The sequence below is a fragment of the Primulina tabacum genome, unplaced genomic scaffold (genome assembly GCF_025594145.1).
Source record: "Primulina tabacum isolate GXHZ01 unplaced genomic scaffold, ASM2559414v2 Contig788, whole genome shotgun sequence".
Taxonomy (NCBI): domain Eukaryota; kingdom Viridiplantae; phylum Streptophyta; class Magnoliopsida; order Lamiales; family Gesneriaceae; genus Primulina; species Primulina tabacum.
Window position 1 is genome coordinate 18,559 of NW_027459911.1, and position 16,440 is coordinate 34,998.

At 31.7% G+C, this 16,440-nt stretch overlaps 2 protein-coding genes across 2 annotated transcripts; one reads left to right on the forward strand and one right to left on the reverse strand.

The window, feature by feature from the left end:
- Window positions 1-213: 213 nt before the first annotated feature.
- LOC142535005 (uncharacterized) lies at window positions 214-1,535 on the forward strand. The gene is made up of 2 exons (XM_075641656.1): window positions 214-737; window positions 891-1,535. Exons 1-2 carry the CDS (start codon window positions 336-338, stop codon window positions 1,503-1,505), a joined length of 1,017 nt encoding a protein of 338 aa, XP_075497771.1. The 5' UTR covers window positions 214-335; the 3' UTR covers window positions 1,506-1,535.
- A 3,459-nt stretch (window positions 1,536-4,994) lies between these two features.
- LOC142535003 (uncharacterized) lies at window positions 4,995-15,491 on the reverse strand. Its single transcript, XM_075641654.1, has 10 exons — window positions 15,422-15,491; window positions 15,000-15,171; window positions 14,677-14,936; window positions 13,544-13,932; window positions 7,639-7,809; window positions 7,070-7,505; window positions 6,849-6,998; window positions 6,593-6,700; window positions 5,988-6,424; window positions 4,995-5,829 (listed from the first exon to the last, which is right to left on the reverse strand). The coding sequence occupies exons 1-10, from the start codon at window positions 15,489-15,491 to the stop codon at window positions 5,215-5,217; spliced, it is 2,808 nt and encodes a 935-aa protein (XP_075497769.1). The 3' UTR covers window positions 4,995-5,214.
- Between the last annotated feature and the right edge of the window lie 949 nt (window positions 15,492-16,440).

Sequence of the window (16,440 nt, forward strand, 5' to 3'; positions counted from 1 at the left end):
TCTTAAAGATATTGTGATATCATATCTTAAAGATATTAAGAGTCATATCAAATATAGTCTTATATCACATATTGAATTTATACGAGATCATATCATCAATTTCGAGATTATCCCCATGTCTAGAAAGGCAAAATATTAAAGATAAAAAAAGAAAATATATCAAGGAATAAAATTCCTTTCACATATATGTTGAGATGAGCTATCGAAGCTACTCTACTCCTTGTCATCATTACAAGTTAAAATATGCGATGCATATATTTGTTTATCTTCTTACTTCTGGCTATTAATATATACACACAGTTCCTGAAGTGAAGAGCATCAAGAAAAAGAAAGTAATGCACCGACAGACACTTGAACTCGTCAAATGCTTGTGCAGGGCACTGGAATCTTTGCCTTCTAGTGATGCTTCACCTGTCTATCAAAGTGCCATGCTTAAGGCTGCAGAGGAAGGCATACACGAGGTTGTGGAGGTGATCATAGAGATGTTTCCGAATGCCATTTATGCTGAAGAATCAAAAACTGAATGTTCCATTTTTCACATAGCAGCAAGAGAACGCGTTGAAAATGTTTTCAATCTCATTTATCATATGAATGAACGAAAACAATATTTTTACGACATGACGGACTCTTCGGGTAACAACTTTATGCACATATGCGGAGAACTAGCACCTCCTCATAAACTCAATCTAGTTTCTGGTGCAGCTTTACAGATGCAGCGTGAGTTACAATGGTCTAAGGTACTCGACATCTTGCATAACATTCTTATTAATTATATGCATGTCCACCACTAGCAATTATATTAATTAGGCGGATCACTTCGGCAATTCTAGCTTGTTTGTTTACCTGAGCACATTTTTGTGGTGATAATTTCGTCAACGTGCACCGTACAGGAAATGGAAAATTTTGTCAACCCTTCTCGTAGGACATGGTTTAACAATGACCGCAAGACTCCTCAAATGCTGTTTTCCGAAAAGCACCAAGAGTTAAAATCTCAAGGAGAGAAATGGATGAAAGACACTGCCACCTCATGTACCATTGCCGCTGCATTGATTGCTACAGTCGTATTTGCTGCAGCCTTCACAGTTCCAGGAGGACTTCATGGTGACACCGGAGTACCGATTTTCGTAAGAAAAAATTTATTCGTTTTATTTGCTATCTCAGACTCTGTTTCCTTGTTCACATCCACCACTTCACTGCTCATGTTTCTATCGATCCTGACTTCCCGTTATGCTGAACAAGACTTTCTTTACCTTCTACCTACGAGATTATGCATCGGCCTACTTACCCTCTTCACTTCAATCACGTTCATGATGGTCGCCTTTAGTGCAGCTATATATATTACATTGAAGGAGAAATCTAATTTGTTTCTTGTACCAATGACCGTATTGGCCTGTCTTCCAGTCACATCCTTTGCATTATTGCAATTCCCACTTCTCATCGATGTGATGTATTCCACCTATGGACCTGGCATTTTCGGCAAAAAGAGTGATCGAACATTGTATTAAAACAAAGCAAAGCAAGGGCTTTCCACTTCAGTTAGATACCAAAGATATTTGTTGTGTGTGTGTGTGCGCGAGTGTTTATATATATATATATATATATATTATATATATATAACCAATATGAGGGATGTATCAACTTTAATAAAGATTTGACAATGTAATGCAGTGACATGTTTGGAATTTTATCGATAATAACATAAACTAGAGAGTTAGGAAATCCATGTTTATACAGCTGAAAATGTGTATTTACATCAAAGATAAGAGATTTATGAACACGAGTCTCAAGAGCCAAGCAATCCGCGACCTAATTATAGATATGCGTGATGTAGCATGGAATTCGATATAAATTGTTTTCCGTATTTATGTTGTAAAAATGCCTATAACTTGTTACACACTAGAAATTTTGGCTCGTCTCACTCCTTCTCGTTTTGACTTATATATTGGTAGGGATAAGTCAAAACCTTCGTAATGATCTAATGTTGCTTTTATTAAAAAAAAAAAAAACAAAGCAAAACAAAAACAAAGCCTACGAAACAATTTTTTCAAGAGGGCTACATGTTACTTTTTAACAAAATACAATACAATAACTATTACTTACAACATGTAATAAGACATTCGAGTCGCAGAGCCAAACGAGGATTGGCAAGACAATTGTTTCTATAGATTTGAAATGCATCTATAGATTTATGCATTTCCATATACTATATATTTTGAACCACCCGATTTTATTTAACTAGTAGCAAAGATAATGAAGTTAAGTATACTATGAATATTGATCCTAAATTTGCAAATAAATGTAGACACGTAAATTTTTCACAAATTATTCAATAACAAATACTATTTTACAACTTATCTATCATTTTAAACAACCACGGTTTAGTCTTTTCCATCATTTTCTTGTATGATTTTCGAATCTTTCAGTATCTTTTTCATCTTTTTATTTTATTTTTTATGCTTCTTTCTTTGATTAAATTCAGCAATCATATCATCATATCTAATTTTCATGTTTCTTTTTCGTCGTCAGATTTGATTTTGATTAATCCTTTGATGTTTGCATGTTTTTTCCTATGGTCTTCTTATTTTGTTTATTTGAGTCATCCATGCTTCGGGTTTAACTCCTTATTATTTTTCTTGTTTTTTTAAGTCTCACTCGATTTCTCCACATATTATGTTATATCTATTTTGCATTAGGAACATAATTAAGTGTACAAATTAATTGATATATTTACTTGATATAAAAATTAGGAGAAAAAACGTTAAAATTCAAGAGCGATAATATATTAAAAAACTCTCTCGAGATAAGAGATGTAGATAGATTTTTATTAGGGAGGCAAAAAAATTCAAAATATTTCACCATCGTAAAAGTCAAAAATATAACTGTATTTTCTTACTTTAGAAAAATTAATGGGACACCTCCTAATCTATAGGATACAAATCTTAATATTTCAAAAGTTACTAATTTTTTTTTTAGATTTAAGTTATAAAATCATAAAAATATGAAAAAATATGCATATATTCACATAATTTTAAAACTAATTTAGAATATATATACATACACAAAATATATTTCATCATTAAAAAATAATATATACTAAAAAAATATTTTGAATAATATCAAATATTACAAAAACAATTAAGCTATTGTCACTATATTTTTAATTAATTTTGTTGCATTTATAAGTTTATATAATAGATAAAATTATCTTAAGAGATATAACAACACTTTTAAAGTAGTAAATAATGTCAAATATTACAAAAAATATTAAGAATTGATAGAGAAAATCGACGAGAGATTTCAAAATTTTCAATTATAATTTAGAATTTATGATTCAGGGTTTTTAAAATATAAAATTTAAATTAAATAATTTATTTTGCTTACCGAAATATTTTGTCAATGAAGTTTTCTTGAATAATTTTCATCAATTATTTGACTTAATGTATTTAAGAAAATTTCAAATTTAAACATGATTATTTAGTTAAATTAATGTAATATTAATTGAGTCATAATAGAAATAAAAATATGTAAAAAAGAGGAAAAATTGTTTCTTATGTATATAATTTCATCATGTACAATTATAAATTAATTAATATGTTGAAAAAAACAAACAAGACAAAATTATATAATATATATATATATATATATATATATATCATATTAAATAAATATCATAGTATGGAAATAACCATTAATGTGTATTACCAATGACACATTATGATTTAAATTTATCTATATATATAATATTTCCAACTATGTTAAATAAAAACAATAAGCACAAAAATACCGCAAACATGAAAAAAAAATATATAAGAAAAAAAATAGTGTCACAAAAACAAAATGACATTTGCACATATAAAATAGGAATATAAACAAATAATAATCAATGAATATTAATTATCAAATATTAATTAGAGCATGTGAAATGTTTTAAACTTTTGAAAGAAAACAATTGAGTAAATTAGATACATTTTCAAATTTTAATTAGAGCACATGGAATGTCTTAAACTCATGAAAGAAACCCATTTCAGTAAATTAGACCGAGGCTTACATCCATACATGATATCAGATTGTAGGACCGAGCGTTTACTGCTTTACCAAAATCTATAGCTAGTAGTAATGGTGCAACTCAAATCTTTTAAACCGCACAGCAGCTCAAGCACCACGGTTCGATCAATCTACCAAGCAGGAACAATTATTGCACCCAACAATCTTCATCTCAATAATTGTACTCCTTGCAATCAATAGGAATCGAATACATGACCTTGGCTCTGATACCAATTGTAGGACCGAGCGCTTACCGCTTTACCAAAAGCTATAGCTAGTAGTAATGGTGCAACTCAAATCTTTTAAACTCAAACACCACGGTTCAATCACTCTACCAAGCAGGAACAATTATTGCACCCAACACAGATTTTCCACCTCGCGCAATGAGATGTACAAATAGCAAAACCACAATTAAAAAATAATTCATTAAAAAATAATATGAGGAAATTATTGCCAAACTGCAATCATGGAATAATTCAATTAATATTTTATGTTAAAAAATATTCTTACAAATAATCTTTAACATATTTCAATATCTACATCATGTATGATGCTCCTTAATTCATATTTAAAAATCAACTTGTTTTAAAAATGGTGTATTTATATGTAAAAATAAAAGAAAAGATAAGATAGAAACATTAAATATTCATTAACAACCATGAAGAAATCCACTAATTTATTAACCAATTTCAGTAACAAAAAAAAAATCATTGATAAATTGATGAATTCAATAAACATTAATATCCAAAAGTCATTTAATATGGATAATGAATTACAAAAGAACATATTTAAAAAAAAAAACTATTGATTGAATTTACTAACTTAAATGAACAAAGATATATATTAGAAAATCACAATTAAAAGTCATATATTTATATGTATGTTAGATATTAATTTTGACCTCCGAAACCCAATTAATGGTTCATGAATCCACTGATCACAAGTGTATGTATTTCCCAACTCCCTAGTTTACGTATTACTGATAAAATTTCAAATATGTTATTGCAATACATAATCAAAATCTTAAATCTATCAAAAGTCGATACATCCCTCACATTGATTAAAATCAGGCTGCGTAAAATATATTCAATAGCAAAAACACACACACACAACATATATCTTTGCTATCAAACTGAAGTGGAAAGCCCTTGCTTTGCTTTGTTTCTTGTTTTAATACAATGTTCGATCACTCTTTTTTCCGAAAATGCCGGGTCCATAGGTGCAATACATCACATCGATGAGAAGTGGGAATTGCAATAATGCAAAGGATGTGACTGGAAGACAAGCCAATACGGTCATTGGTACAAGAAACAAATTAGATTTCTCCTTCAATGTGATATATATAGCTGCACTGAAGGCGACCATCATGAACGTGATTGAAGTGAAGAGGGTAAGCAGGCCGATGCATAATCTCTTAGGTAAAAGGTAAAGAAAGTCTTGTTCGGCATAACGGGAAGTCAGGATCGATAGAAACATGAGCAGTGAAGTGGTGGATGTGAACAAGGAAACAGAGTCTGAGATAGCAAATAAAACGAATAAATTTTTTCTTACGAAAATCGGTACTCCGGTGTCACCATGAAGTCCTCCTGGAACTGTGAAGGCTGCAGCAAATACGACTGTAGCAATCAATGCAGCGGCAATGGTACATGAGGTGGCAGTGTCTTTCATCCATTTCTCTCCTTGAGATTTTAACTCTTGGTGCTTTTCGGAAAACAGCATTTGAGGAGTCTTGCGGTCATTGTTAAACCATGTCCTACGAGAAGGGTTGACAAAATTTTCCATTTCCTGTACGGTGCACGTTGATGAAATTATCACCACAAAAATGTGCTCAGGTAAACAAACAAGCTAGAATTGCCGAAGTGATCCGCCTAATTAATCATAATTGCTAGTGGTGGACATGCATATAATTAATTAAGAAGAATGTTATGCAAGATGTCGAGTACCTTAGACCATTGTAACTCACGCTGCATCTGTAAAGCTGCACCAGAAACTAGATTGAGTTTATGAGGAGGTGCTAGTTCTCCGCATATGTGCATAAAGTTGTTACCCGAAGAGTCCGTCATGTCGTAAAAATATTGTTTTCGTTCATTCATATGATAAATGAGATTGAAAATATTTTCAACGCGTTCTCTTGCTGCTATGTGAAAAATGGAACATTCAGTTTTTGATTCTTCAGCATAAATGGCATTCGGAAACATCTCTATGATCACCTCCACAACCTCGTGTATGCCTTTCCGTGCAGCCTTAACTATGGCACTTTCATAGATAGGTGAAGCATCACTGCAAGACAGAGATTGGAGTGCGGTGCACAAACATTTGACGAGTTCAAGTGTCTGTCGGTGCATTACTTTCTTTTTCTTGATGCTCTTCACTTCAGGAACTGTGTATATATTAATAGCCAAAAGTAAGAAGATAAACAAATATATATATATGCATCGTATATTTTAACTTGTAATGATGACAAGGAGTAGAGTAGCTTCGATAGCTAAAAAAAAACTATCAAATGAGCCAAGTAAAAATTTTTATCTGAAAATGAAATTATACTTACCCACAAAAGAAATTATGTTGAACCAATCGAACTTCTTTGTCACTTGATCCATATCAGACCTTGGGCCAGTTGTGATCCTTGTATTTTTCAATGATGTCAAAGGAACACCTTCAATGTATATATATGTATGTGATGAAATATCTTATAGGAGTTGGAAATCATAATCCCACACTTTGTCAATCATTAAAAAAATGTAGCCTAATGATCTCTGATTATCAAAGCAATTAAAAGATTTTCTCTAAGAAAGATCACTTACAAGAGTAGATCCAATTTTGCCACCAATTGAAACTCTTTCCGCTCGGAAACACAGATTTCATTCCGGCTATCACTTGCAACGCATAATCATCGTCGTCGTCGCTTAACGTAGCTAATTCTGGGTATTTCTGCACCAAATATAAAGCCACATCTGCCCAAAGAAAAATATATCATCTTTAAATTTCACAATTATCAATCAATAAATTAATATTTCCTACTAACCAATAAACTCAGAAGCTATGGCAATTGTCAACAGCGAAGCCCCCAACTTTCCCACAAATGGGCTATTCTGCACTTCTTTCTTGGAGACGGATATGAGATACATAAGCGTATCTTTTTGGCTATTCCTCGCTGCTAAATGAATCGGTAACATATTATTGTTATTTGTAATATATAGCAAGTCGATTTTTTTGTTCACCAATAGTATCGCAGCTTCCTTGTTTCCAGCCAAAGCGGCTGTGTGTAAAGCAGTGTCCCCCGTACTATCTTTCGAGAGCATCGCTTCATTTGGCATCGGGTATTCTAACAACTTTCTCAGGAAATCATTTGATTTTCCAGTCTCCACCGCTACGTGCAGAGCTGTCTCCGAGGAATCATTGATGATGGCCGTGATTGCATCTTCGTCTTTGTCCAAGAAAAAATTTATTAGTTTTTTTTGCTATCTCAGACTCTGTTTCCTTGTTCACATCCACCACTTCACTGCTCATGTTTCTATCGATCCTGACTTCCCGTTATGCTGAACAAGACTTTCTTTACCTTCTACCTACGAGATTATGCATCGGCCTACTTACCCTCTTCACTTCAATCACGTTCATGATGGTCGCCTTTAGTGCAGCTATATATATTACATTGAAGGAGAAATCTAATTTGTTTCTTGTACCAATGACCGTATTGGCCTGTCTTCCAGTCACATCCTTTGCATTATTGCAATTCCCACTTCTCATCGATGTGATGTATTCCACCTATGGACCTGGCATTTTCGGCAAAAAGAGTGATCGAACATTGTATTAAAACAAAGCAAAGCAAGGGCTTTCCACTTCAGTTAGATACCAAAGATATTTGTTGTGTGTGTGTGTGTGCGCGAGTGTTTATATATATATATATATATATTATATATATATAACCAATATGAGGGATGTATCAACTTTAATAAAGATTTGACAATGTAATGCAGTGACATGTTTGGAATTTTATCGATAATAACATAAACTAGAGAGTTAGGAAATCCATGTTTATACAGCTGAAAATGTGTATTTACATCAAAGATAAGAGATTTATGAACACGAGTCTCAAGAGCCAAGCAATCCGCGACCTAATTATAGATATGCGTGATGTAGCATGGAATTCGATATAAATTGTTTTCCGTATTTATGTTGTAAAAATGCCTATAACTTGTTACACACTAGAAATTTTGGCTCGTCTCACTCCTCCTCGTTTTGACTTATATATTGGTAGGGGTAAGTCAAAACCTTCGTAATGATCTAATGTTGCTTTTATTAAAAAAAAAAAAAAACAAAGCAAAACAAAAACAAAGCCTACGAAACAATTTTTTCAAGAGGGCTACATGTTACTTTTTAACAAAATACAATACAATAACTATTACTTACAACATGTAATAAGACATTCGAGTCGCAGAGCCAAACGAGGATTGGCAAGACAATTGTTTCTATAGATTTGAAATGCATCTATAGATTTATGCATTTCCATATACTATATATTTTGAACCACCCGATTTTATTTAACTAGTAGCAAAGATAATGAAGTTAAGTATACTATGAATATTGATCCTAAATTTGCAAATAAATGTAGACACGTAAATTTTTCACAAATTATTCAATAACAAATACTATTTTACAACTTATCTATCATTTTAAACAACCACGGTTTAGTCTTTTCCATCATTTTCTTGTATGATTTTCGAATCTTTCAGTATCTTTTTCATCTTTTTATTTTATTTTTTATGCTTCTTTCTTTGATTAAATTCAGCAATCATATCATCATATCTAATTTTCATGTTTCTTTTTCGTCGTCAGATTTGATTTTGATTAATCCTTTGATGTTTGCATGTTTTTTCCTATGGTCTTCTTATTTTGTTTATTTGAGTCATCCATGCTTCGGGTTTAACTCCTTATTATTTTTCTTGTTTTTTTAAGTCTCACTCGATTTCTCCACATATTATGTTATATCTATTTTGCATTAGGAACATAATTAAGTGTACAAATTAATTGATATATTTACTTGATATAAAAATTAGGAGAAAAAACGTTAAAATTCAAGAGCGGATAATATATTAAAAAAACTCTCTCGAGATAAGAGATGTAGATAGATTTTTATTAGGGAGGCAAAAAAATTCAAAATATTTCACCATCGTAAAAGTCAAAAATATAACTGTATTTTCTTACTTTAGAAAAATTAATGGGACACCTCCTAATCTATAGGTACAAATCTTAATATTTCAAAAGTTACTAATTTTTTTTTTAGATTTAAGTTATAAAATCATAAAAATATGAAAAAATATGCATATATTCACATAATTTTAAAACTAATTTAGAATATATATACATACACAAAATATATGTAATCATTAAAAAATAATATATACTAAAAAAATATTTTGAATAATATCAAATATTACAAAAACAATTAAGCTATTGTCACTATATTTTTAATTAATTTTGTTGCATTTATAAGTTTATATAATAGATAAAATTATCTTAAGAGATATAACAACACTTTTAAAGTAGTAAATAATGTCAAATATTACAAAAAATATTAAGAATTGATAGAGAAAATCGACGAGAGATTTCAAAATTTTCAATTATAATTTAGAATTTATGATTCAGGGTTTTTAAAATATAAAATTTAAATTAAATAATTTATTTTGCTTACCGAAATATTTTGTCAATGAAGTTTTCTTGAATAATTTTCATCAATTATTTGACTTAATTTATTTAAGAAAATTTCAAATTTAAACATGATTATTTAGTTAAATTAATGTAATATTAATTGAGTCATAATAGAAATAAAAATATGTAAAAAAGAGGAAAAATTGTTTCTTATGTATATAATTTCATCATGTACAATTATAAATTAATTAATATGTTGAAAAAACAAACAAGACAAAATTATATAATATATATATATATATATATATATATATATATATATATATCAATAATTAAATAGAAATAACCATTAATGTGTATTACCAATGACACATTATGATTTAAATTTATCTATATATATAATATTTCCAACTATGTTAAATAAAAACAATAAGCACAAAAATACCGCAAACATGAAAAAAAATATATATAAGAAAAAAAATAGTGTCACAAAAACAAAATGACATTTGCACATATAAAATAGGAATATAAACAAATAATAATCAATGAATATTAATTATCAAATATTAATTAGAGCATGTGAAATGTTTTAAACTTTTGAAAGAAAACAATTGAGTAAATTAGATACATTTTCAAATTTTAATTAGAGCACATGGAATGTCTTAAACTCATGAAAGAAACCCATTTCAGTAAATTAGACCGAGGCTTACATCCATACATGATATCAGATTGTAGGACCGAGCGTTTACTGCTTTACCAAAATCTATAGCTAGTAGTAATGGTGCAACTCAAATCTTTTAAACCGCACAGCAGCTCAAGCACCACCGATCAATCTACCAAGCAGGAACAATTATTGCACCCAACAATCTTCATCTCAATAATTGTACTCCTTGCAATCAATAGGAATCGAATACATGACCTTGGCTCTGATACCAATTGTAGGACCGAGCGCTTACCGCTTTACCAAAGCTATAGCTAGTAGTAATGGTGCAACTCAAATCTTTTAAACTCAAACACCACGGTTCGATCACTCTACCAAGCAGGAACAATTATTGCACCCAACACAGATTTTCCACCTCGCGCAATGAGATGTACAAATAGCAAAACCACAATTAAAAAATAATTCATAAAAAATAATATGAGGAAATTATTGCCAAACTGCAATCACGGAATAATTCAATTAATATTTTATGTTAAAAAATATTCTTACAAATAATCTTTAACATATTTCAATATCTACATCATGTATGATGCTCCTTAATTCATATTTAAAAATCAACTTGTTTTAAAAATGGTGTATTTATATGTAAAAATAAAAGAAAAGATAAGATAGAAACATTAAATATTCATTAACAACCATGAAGAAATCCACTAATTTATTAACCAATTTCAGTAACAAAAAAAAAAATCATTGATAAATTGATGAATTCAATAAACATTAATGTCCAAAAGTCATTTAATATGGATAATGAATTACAAAAGAACATATTTAAAAAAAAAACTTTAAATTTTTTTATCACACATTAAATAATCATTCTTTAATTCGAATCAAGTGTCTCGTTTGATTATAACAGAATTGTTTAATCAAAATTTATATTTAAGTTTTTTGTTATCTCAAACTAAATTGATCTAACCCAAGCTTATATTAATGCAAGACTACAAGTACGATGATCAACGTATGCTGTTACAAGCTAAATCGAATAGACAGATCGAGTTGATCAAATATTTCGATATATTATAGTTTCTTCATCACTCACAATAAATGGTGAGTGGTATGATCGTCATTAAGTAAGTGAGGACCGTTCGAGCACAAACTTACATGATTTTCGAAAAATTCATGCCATACATAATATATTTTGTACCATATATCATAAACATGTATAACGTAAGCATACCTTGGTCTAGGCACTGAGAATCCTTTACTTTTCATGGTTTACTGGTATCAGTCTCTAATTTTTACTCATCTAAAGGGACAAGGTCATACAACGATTACAATCCCACCGTGTAAAGGCCATAAACATATCCAATTTGATATTTTTACCCATATCCAATTTAATCATTATACTACCAAACAAAAGATAATTATATTACAAGAAAGATAGAAGAAGAATTGCGATCGACCGAAACTTAAAAAAAAAAAACAAATCATATACAAATTATTTTTAAACAAGCCCACTTACCTTACTATTGCTTGAAGAATTGGAAACCACATAATAATCATATGCAAACGATACTTCGAAAACACAACAACACTTCAACTGTAAAATAGTCTCCTTGCAGGATTCGTTTTGACTTATTGAAATGTTGGATCGGGCTTAAACTTTCACAATAAGTTAAAAGTACGTCAACTAAATTATGAACTTTGGAGATCGGGTTCGAAGACATTTTGACTTTTTATGGATGAAAAACCATAGATATATTGTTCTCACCTAGAATTTGAGCAGTTATTTCGCGAAGACTATATACGAAAACTAACAATTGGATTTGCTGAATTTTGGATATGTTATTTAAAACATATGAAAGCATGTTCTGAACTATGAATATTCGATTATGAACATTTTACTGATGGAAATAATTTTCCGAACGTGGACAGAACTTTGATAAGCACTTGGGAGAGGATTTTCGAAAATACGGATAACACTTTCTCGAAAATTTGAGTGTAATATGAGATGTAAATTTCGAATGGGAAGTTTTCTTAATTGTATAGGGGTGACTGCTATCCAGATCATTTATTATCTTCTCATTTAAACTTTTGAATTAAATTTTGAATCTAGGATAATCATCTTATCTATCTCCTTGGATTGGATTTTTGAAAATATCTTCTTGTTAGGCATGGAATTTGAATTTCATGTCTAGTTTCATGCATATATCTCCTTATCGTGTAGACTTTTATGGATCATCTTTGTTCTTGAAGCTAGATCTGATTTGCTTCCCAAGTTGGCATGCAGAACATACATGATCTTTAACAAACTTTATATCAGGAAAACCATCAACTATGTTCTGATTCTTGAGATTGTTGATTGACTCGAAATTCAGATGATTCAATCTCTTGTGCCAGAGCCAATGCTTATAACTAAGAGAGGCAACTAAACATGTAGGAACATTAACATAATCTAAGTTCCATGAAACTTTGTAAGTGTTGCCTTCTCTCTTTCCAGTCAATACAGTAGACTCAGCAGAATCTTTCACTGTGCATGTGTGCTTTTTAAAAGCTACAAAATAACCATTATCACACAGCTGACTAATGCTAATTAAATTATAACAGAGATTCTCAACCAGGAGTACATCATTAATAGTTATGTTACCATGGATAATCTTACCCTTACCCACGGTTTTACTTTTTAAGTTATCCCCAAAAGTTATCTTTGGTCCAGTACAACTCATTATTTCTGAAAGTGGATTTTTCTGTCCAATCATGTATCTGGAACATCTACTATCCAGATACCATGTGGAGTTACTGATTTTGGTTTTCTTCTCCTGTTCCTGCAAATACAAATTTTAGTATCTGGTACCCAAATCTATTTGGGTCCAAGCCTTATCAGTCTTTTGGGGACCCACATTTGTACAATTCTTGGTGACCTTGTACTTCGGGTATCCAAAGATGTGTGTGCAACAGAAGGTCTGTTATTTCTAGCAGTATGCATCTTAGAGTGTTGTTCTTCTCTTCTGTTTTGTCTGGCCTGTATCTCTTCTGAATAGGTTTAGAATTATATTATTGGTAGTTTTTAACATTCATAGAGGGTTGTCCTCCTGAGTTGAATCTTCTACTGGATCCAGAACTCTGGTGAACTCTTCCCTTAGGTTCAACATAACCCAGACCATAATGCTTTCTTTTGTTCATCTGATCTACATTCCTTTCAACTCGAACAGTTGGTACTTCCGGTTCATATACCAAACTGGATTTAATAAAACGAATGTATTTCTCTTTGCTTGTGTCCAGTTCTGGCTTAGTACTGTTTCCAGAAGTGCTTTCATTATTGCTGAATCCGAGACCACTTCTGTCTCCAGATTGCTTTTGCAATTCCTGCATATTCTCCAATGAAACTGAGGACTTATTCCAAGCATTTACCAGAACAGATAGCCTCTGGTTTTCAGACTTCAGCGTCTGGTAATCTGTGTTCATCCTATCATTCTCAGTTCTCAACCTATTAATCTCAACCTTTAGATCATTACAGCTGTTTTCTTGCAAGCAAGCAAACTTACTGATTTGATCCTTTAGGTTTTGATTTTCAGTTTTAACTTCCTCGAATGATTGAGAAAGTCATGAGTACTCTTTTACCATATCATGCAATGCATTAATCAGATCAGTACGTGTAAACTCGTCAGAGTCAAAGTCAAATACCTCTCCAGATGTCGAGGTTGAATCAGTATCTGCCATAAGACATTTGACTTCTTCTACATCGCTGTCACTGGAATAACTTTCTGAGTCTTTGAAAAGTTAAACAGAGGGTGTAAATGAATTTGTTTGTAAACTTGCAGGCACTTATATAGAGTCTCAAGAAGCTGAAGAGACGGCTATCTGATTTCACGACTACCAAGATTCATCTGTCTTTCCCTCAGATATCGTATCTTCGCATTTATTAATTGCATTAATTTAGGGGGAACAGTATCTTTTTCAGACTATTATTTTCGGGTTTTGTCAGAAGTAGAACGGATGTTTGTCTTTTCGATAAAACAATGTGTCTACTGATTTCATAAAAATGCTGGAAATATATCAGTACTTTATGACTTCCAGTAGATATTATCATAAAACAACAAATCTTCTTATGGTTATTTTCAGTAACCAATTGGACAGCCCGCTCTTTTCGAAATTTTAAATCATTAGTCTCTCTGACACCCTCTGTTTAACTCTTCTACATCGATCTCTTCTGGACTTCTTTTTATTCCTCTTGTGATCCTTTTTCTTCAGATCATCCTTCTTTGGCTTTGGACAATCAGCAATAAAATGACCGATCTTTCCACAGTTAAAACACGCCATGTCACCAGATGGTGAATCCTTCTTGAAATTACGATTGGGACCCTGGTAGGCTCGATGATTCTTTTTCATAAATCTGGAAAACTTCTTTACGAACAATGACATTGCGTCACTGCTAATCTGTTCAGCAGTCTTTTCAGATGTGCTATCAATGATGACAGCAGGTAAAGCTTGTAGTAGAACAACTACAGCAGCAGTAGAAGAAGTAGTAGCAGTAGTAGTGGCAGCAAGATCCTTGGTAGATAGATTTGATGAGGGCTCTTCTCCACTTCTCACTTCCAGTTCGAACTCATAGGCTTTTAAGTCTGCAAACAAGTCATGCAGTTCTAACTTGTTCAGGTCTTTAGATACTCTCATAGCCATGGTTTTCACATCCCACTCTCTGGGTAAAGCTCTCATTACTTTGAGCGCTATCTCTCGGTTGCCGTACTCTTTACCCAGAGCTGCTAGCTCATTGATTAAGCTGCTGAAACATTCATCAAACTCATTTAGAGTTTCCCAGCCTTCATTTTTAGGTTTTCAAACTTCTGCATTGCTACAGACAGTTTATTTTCTTTTGTATGCTCATTTCCTTCACATATCTGAATGGGCTTTTCCCAGATTTCTTTAAAGTGGAACACATCTTGATTTTGCTGAAGGTGTTCTTATCAAGAGTTTTATAAAGAATGTCCTTCGCGACATTATCAAGATTGGCTTTCTTCTTATCTTCGCCAGTCCATTCGTTTCTTGGTTTTTCAACCATTTGTGGTGCACCGTCAGTAACAACAATAGCTGTATTTGGCTTTAAGATCTTTAATGGGCCGTCTATGACGACATACCACATGTCATCATCTTGGGCTGCAAGATGAGCTTGCATCCGGATCTTCCAGTCATCAAAATCTTCTTTCGAGAACATGGGAACCTTGCTAAAATGTGCCATAACTGTTGCAAATTTTCAGAATAATAGAAACTTGCTCTGATACCACTTGTTGGGGATTGATGTAGAGTTTAGAGGGGGGTGAATAAACTCTTTCCTTTGATAATAGTTTTTGCAAAGGGTGCTATAATCCTGTTAGAGATTATATTTGTTCTTTGTTCGAGTGTAAGTTTAGTAGATCACAATAATAAGTGCGAAAACGATCCGATGGAGTAGGGTGAAAATAGTAATAACAGTAGGCAATAAAATAGTTGTTGTTTCTGGAAGTTCGAAGATAAAATCTTCTACGTCTCCCGTTCTTCTGTTTACAGAAGGTATCACTAAAAGACTTTGGATTTTACAGTACACACTTGTACACACCCACTTCAGCAGGACTTATCCCTTGCCTACTGAAACTCTTAGTATCTCAACACAGTATGATTCAATATATCAAAGATTTCTGGAAAAGACTCTTTTCCAGATTAAAAACTCTTCTTCAAAAAATATGAAATTATGTTTTGCTTGAAGAGGCGAAGAAACAGCAGTACAAAATGATCTCCAAAGATCAGATGTAAAAATGAAGCGTGTACTGCTTTTCTGCAAATTGAGCTAAAATATTAAGAGTGGTTCGCGGTTGCTCAATATAACGTTGAGTAGTAAAATGTTCAGCGTTCTTGTTCTCTAAATGGATTTGATCCATATATATAGATAACTTGAATCCAAAACAATAAATGAACGGCTCTTTTTGACTTCTGATAGTAATAGCTTTATTTCCTAAAGAAGATCTTGCAAAAAGCTTTCAACACAATCAGTCTTGTTTAATACCAAAACTGGTAAAGCTAATTAAATGACTTCGTTCAGCATTTAATGGTGCAAT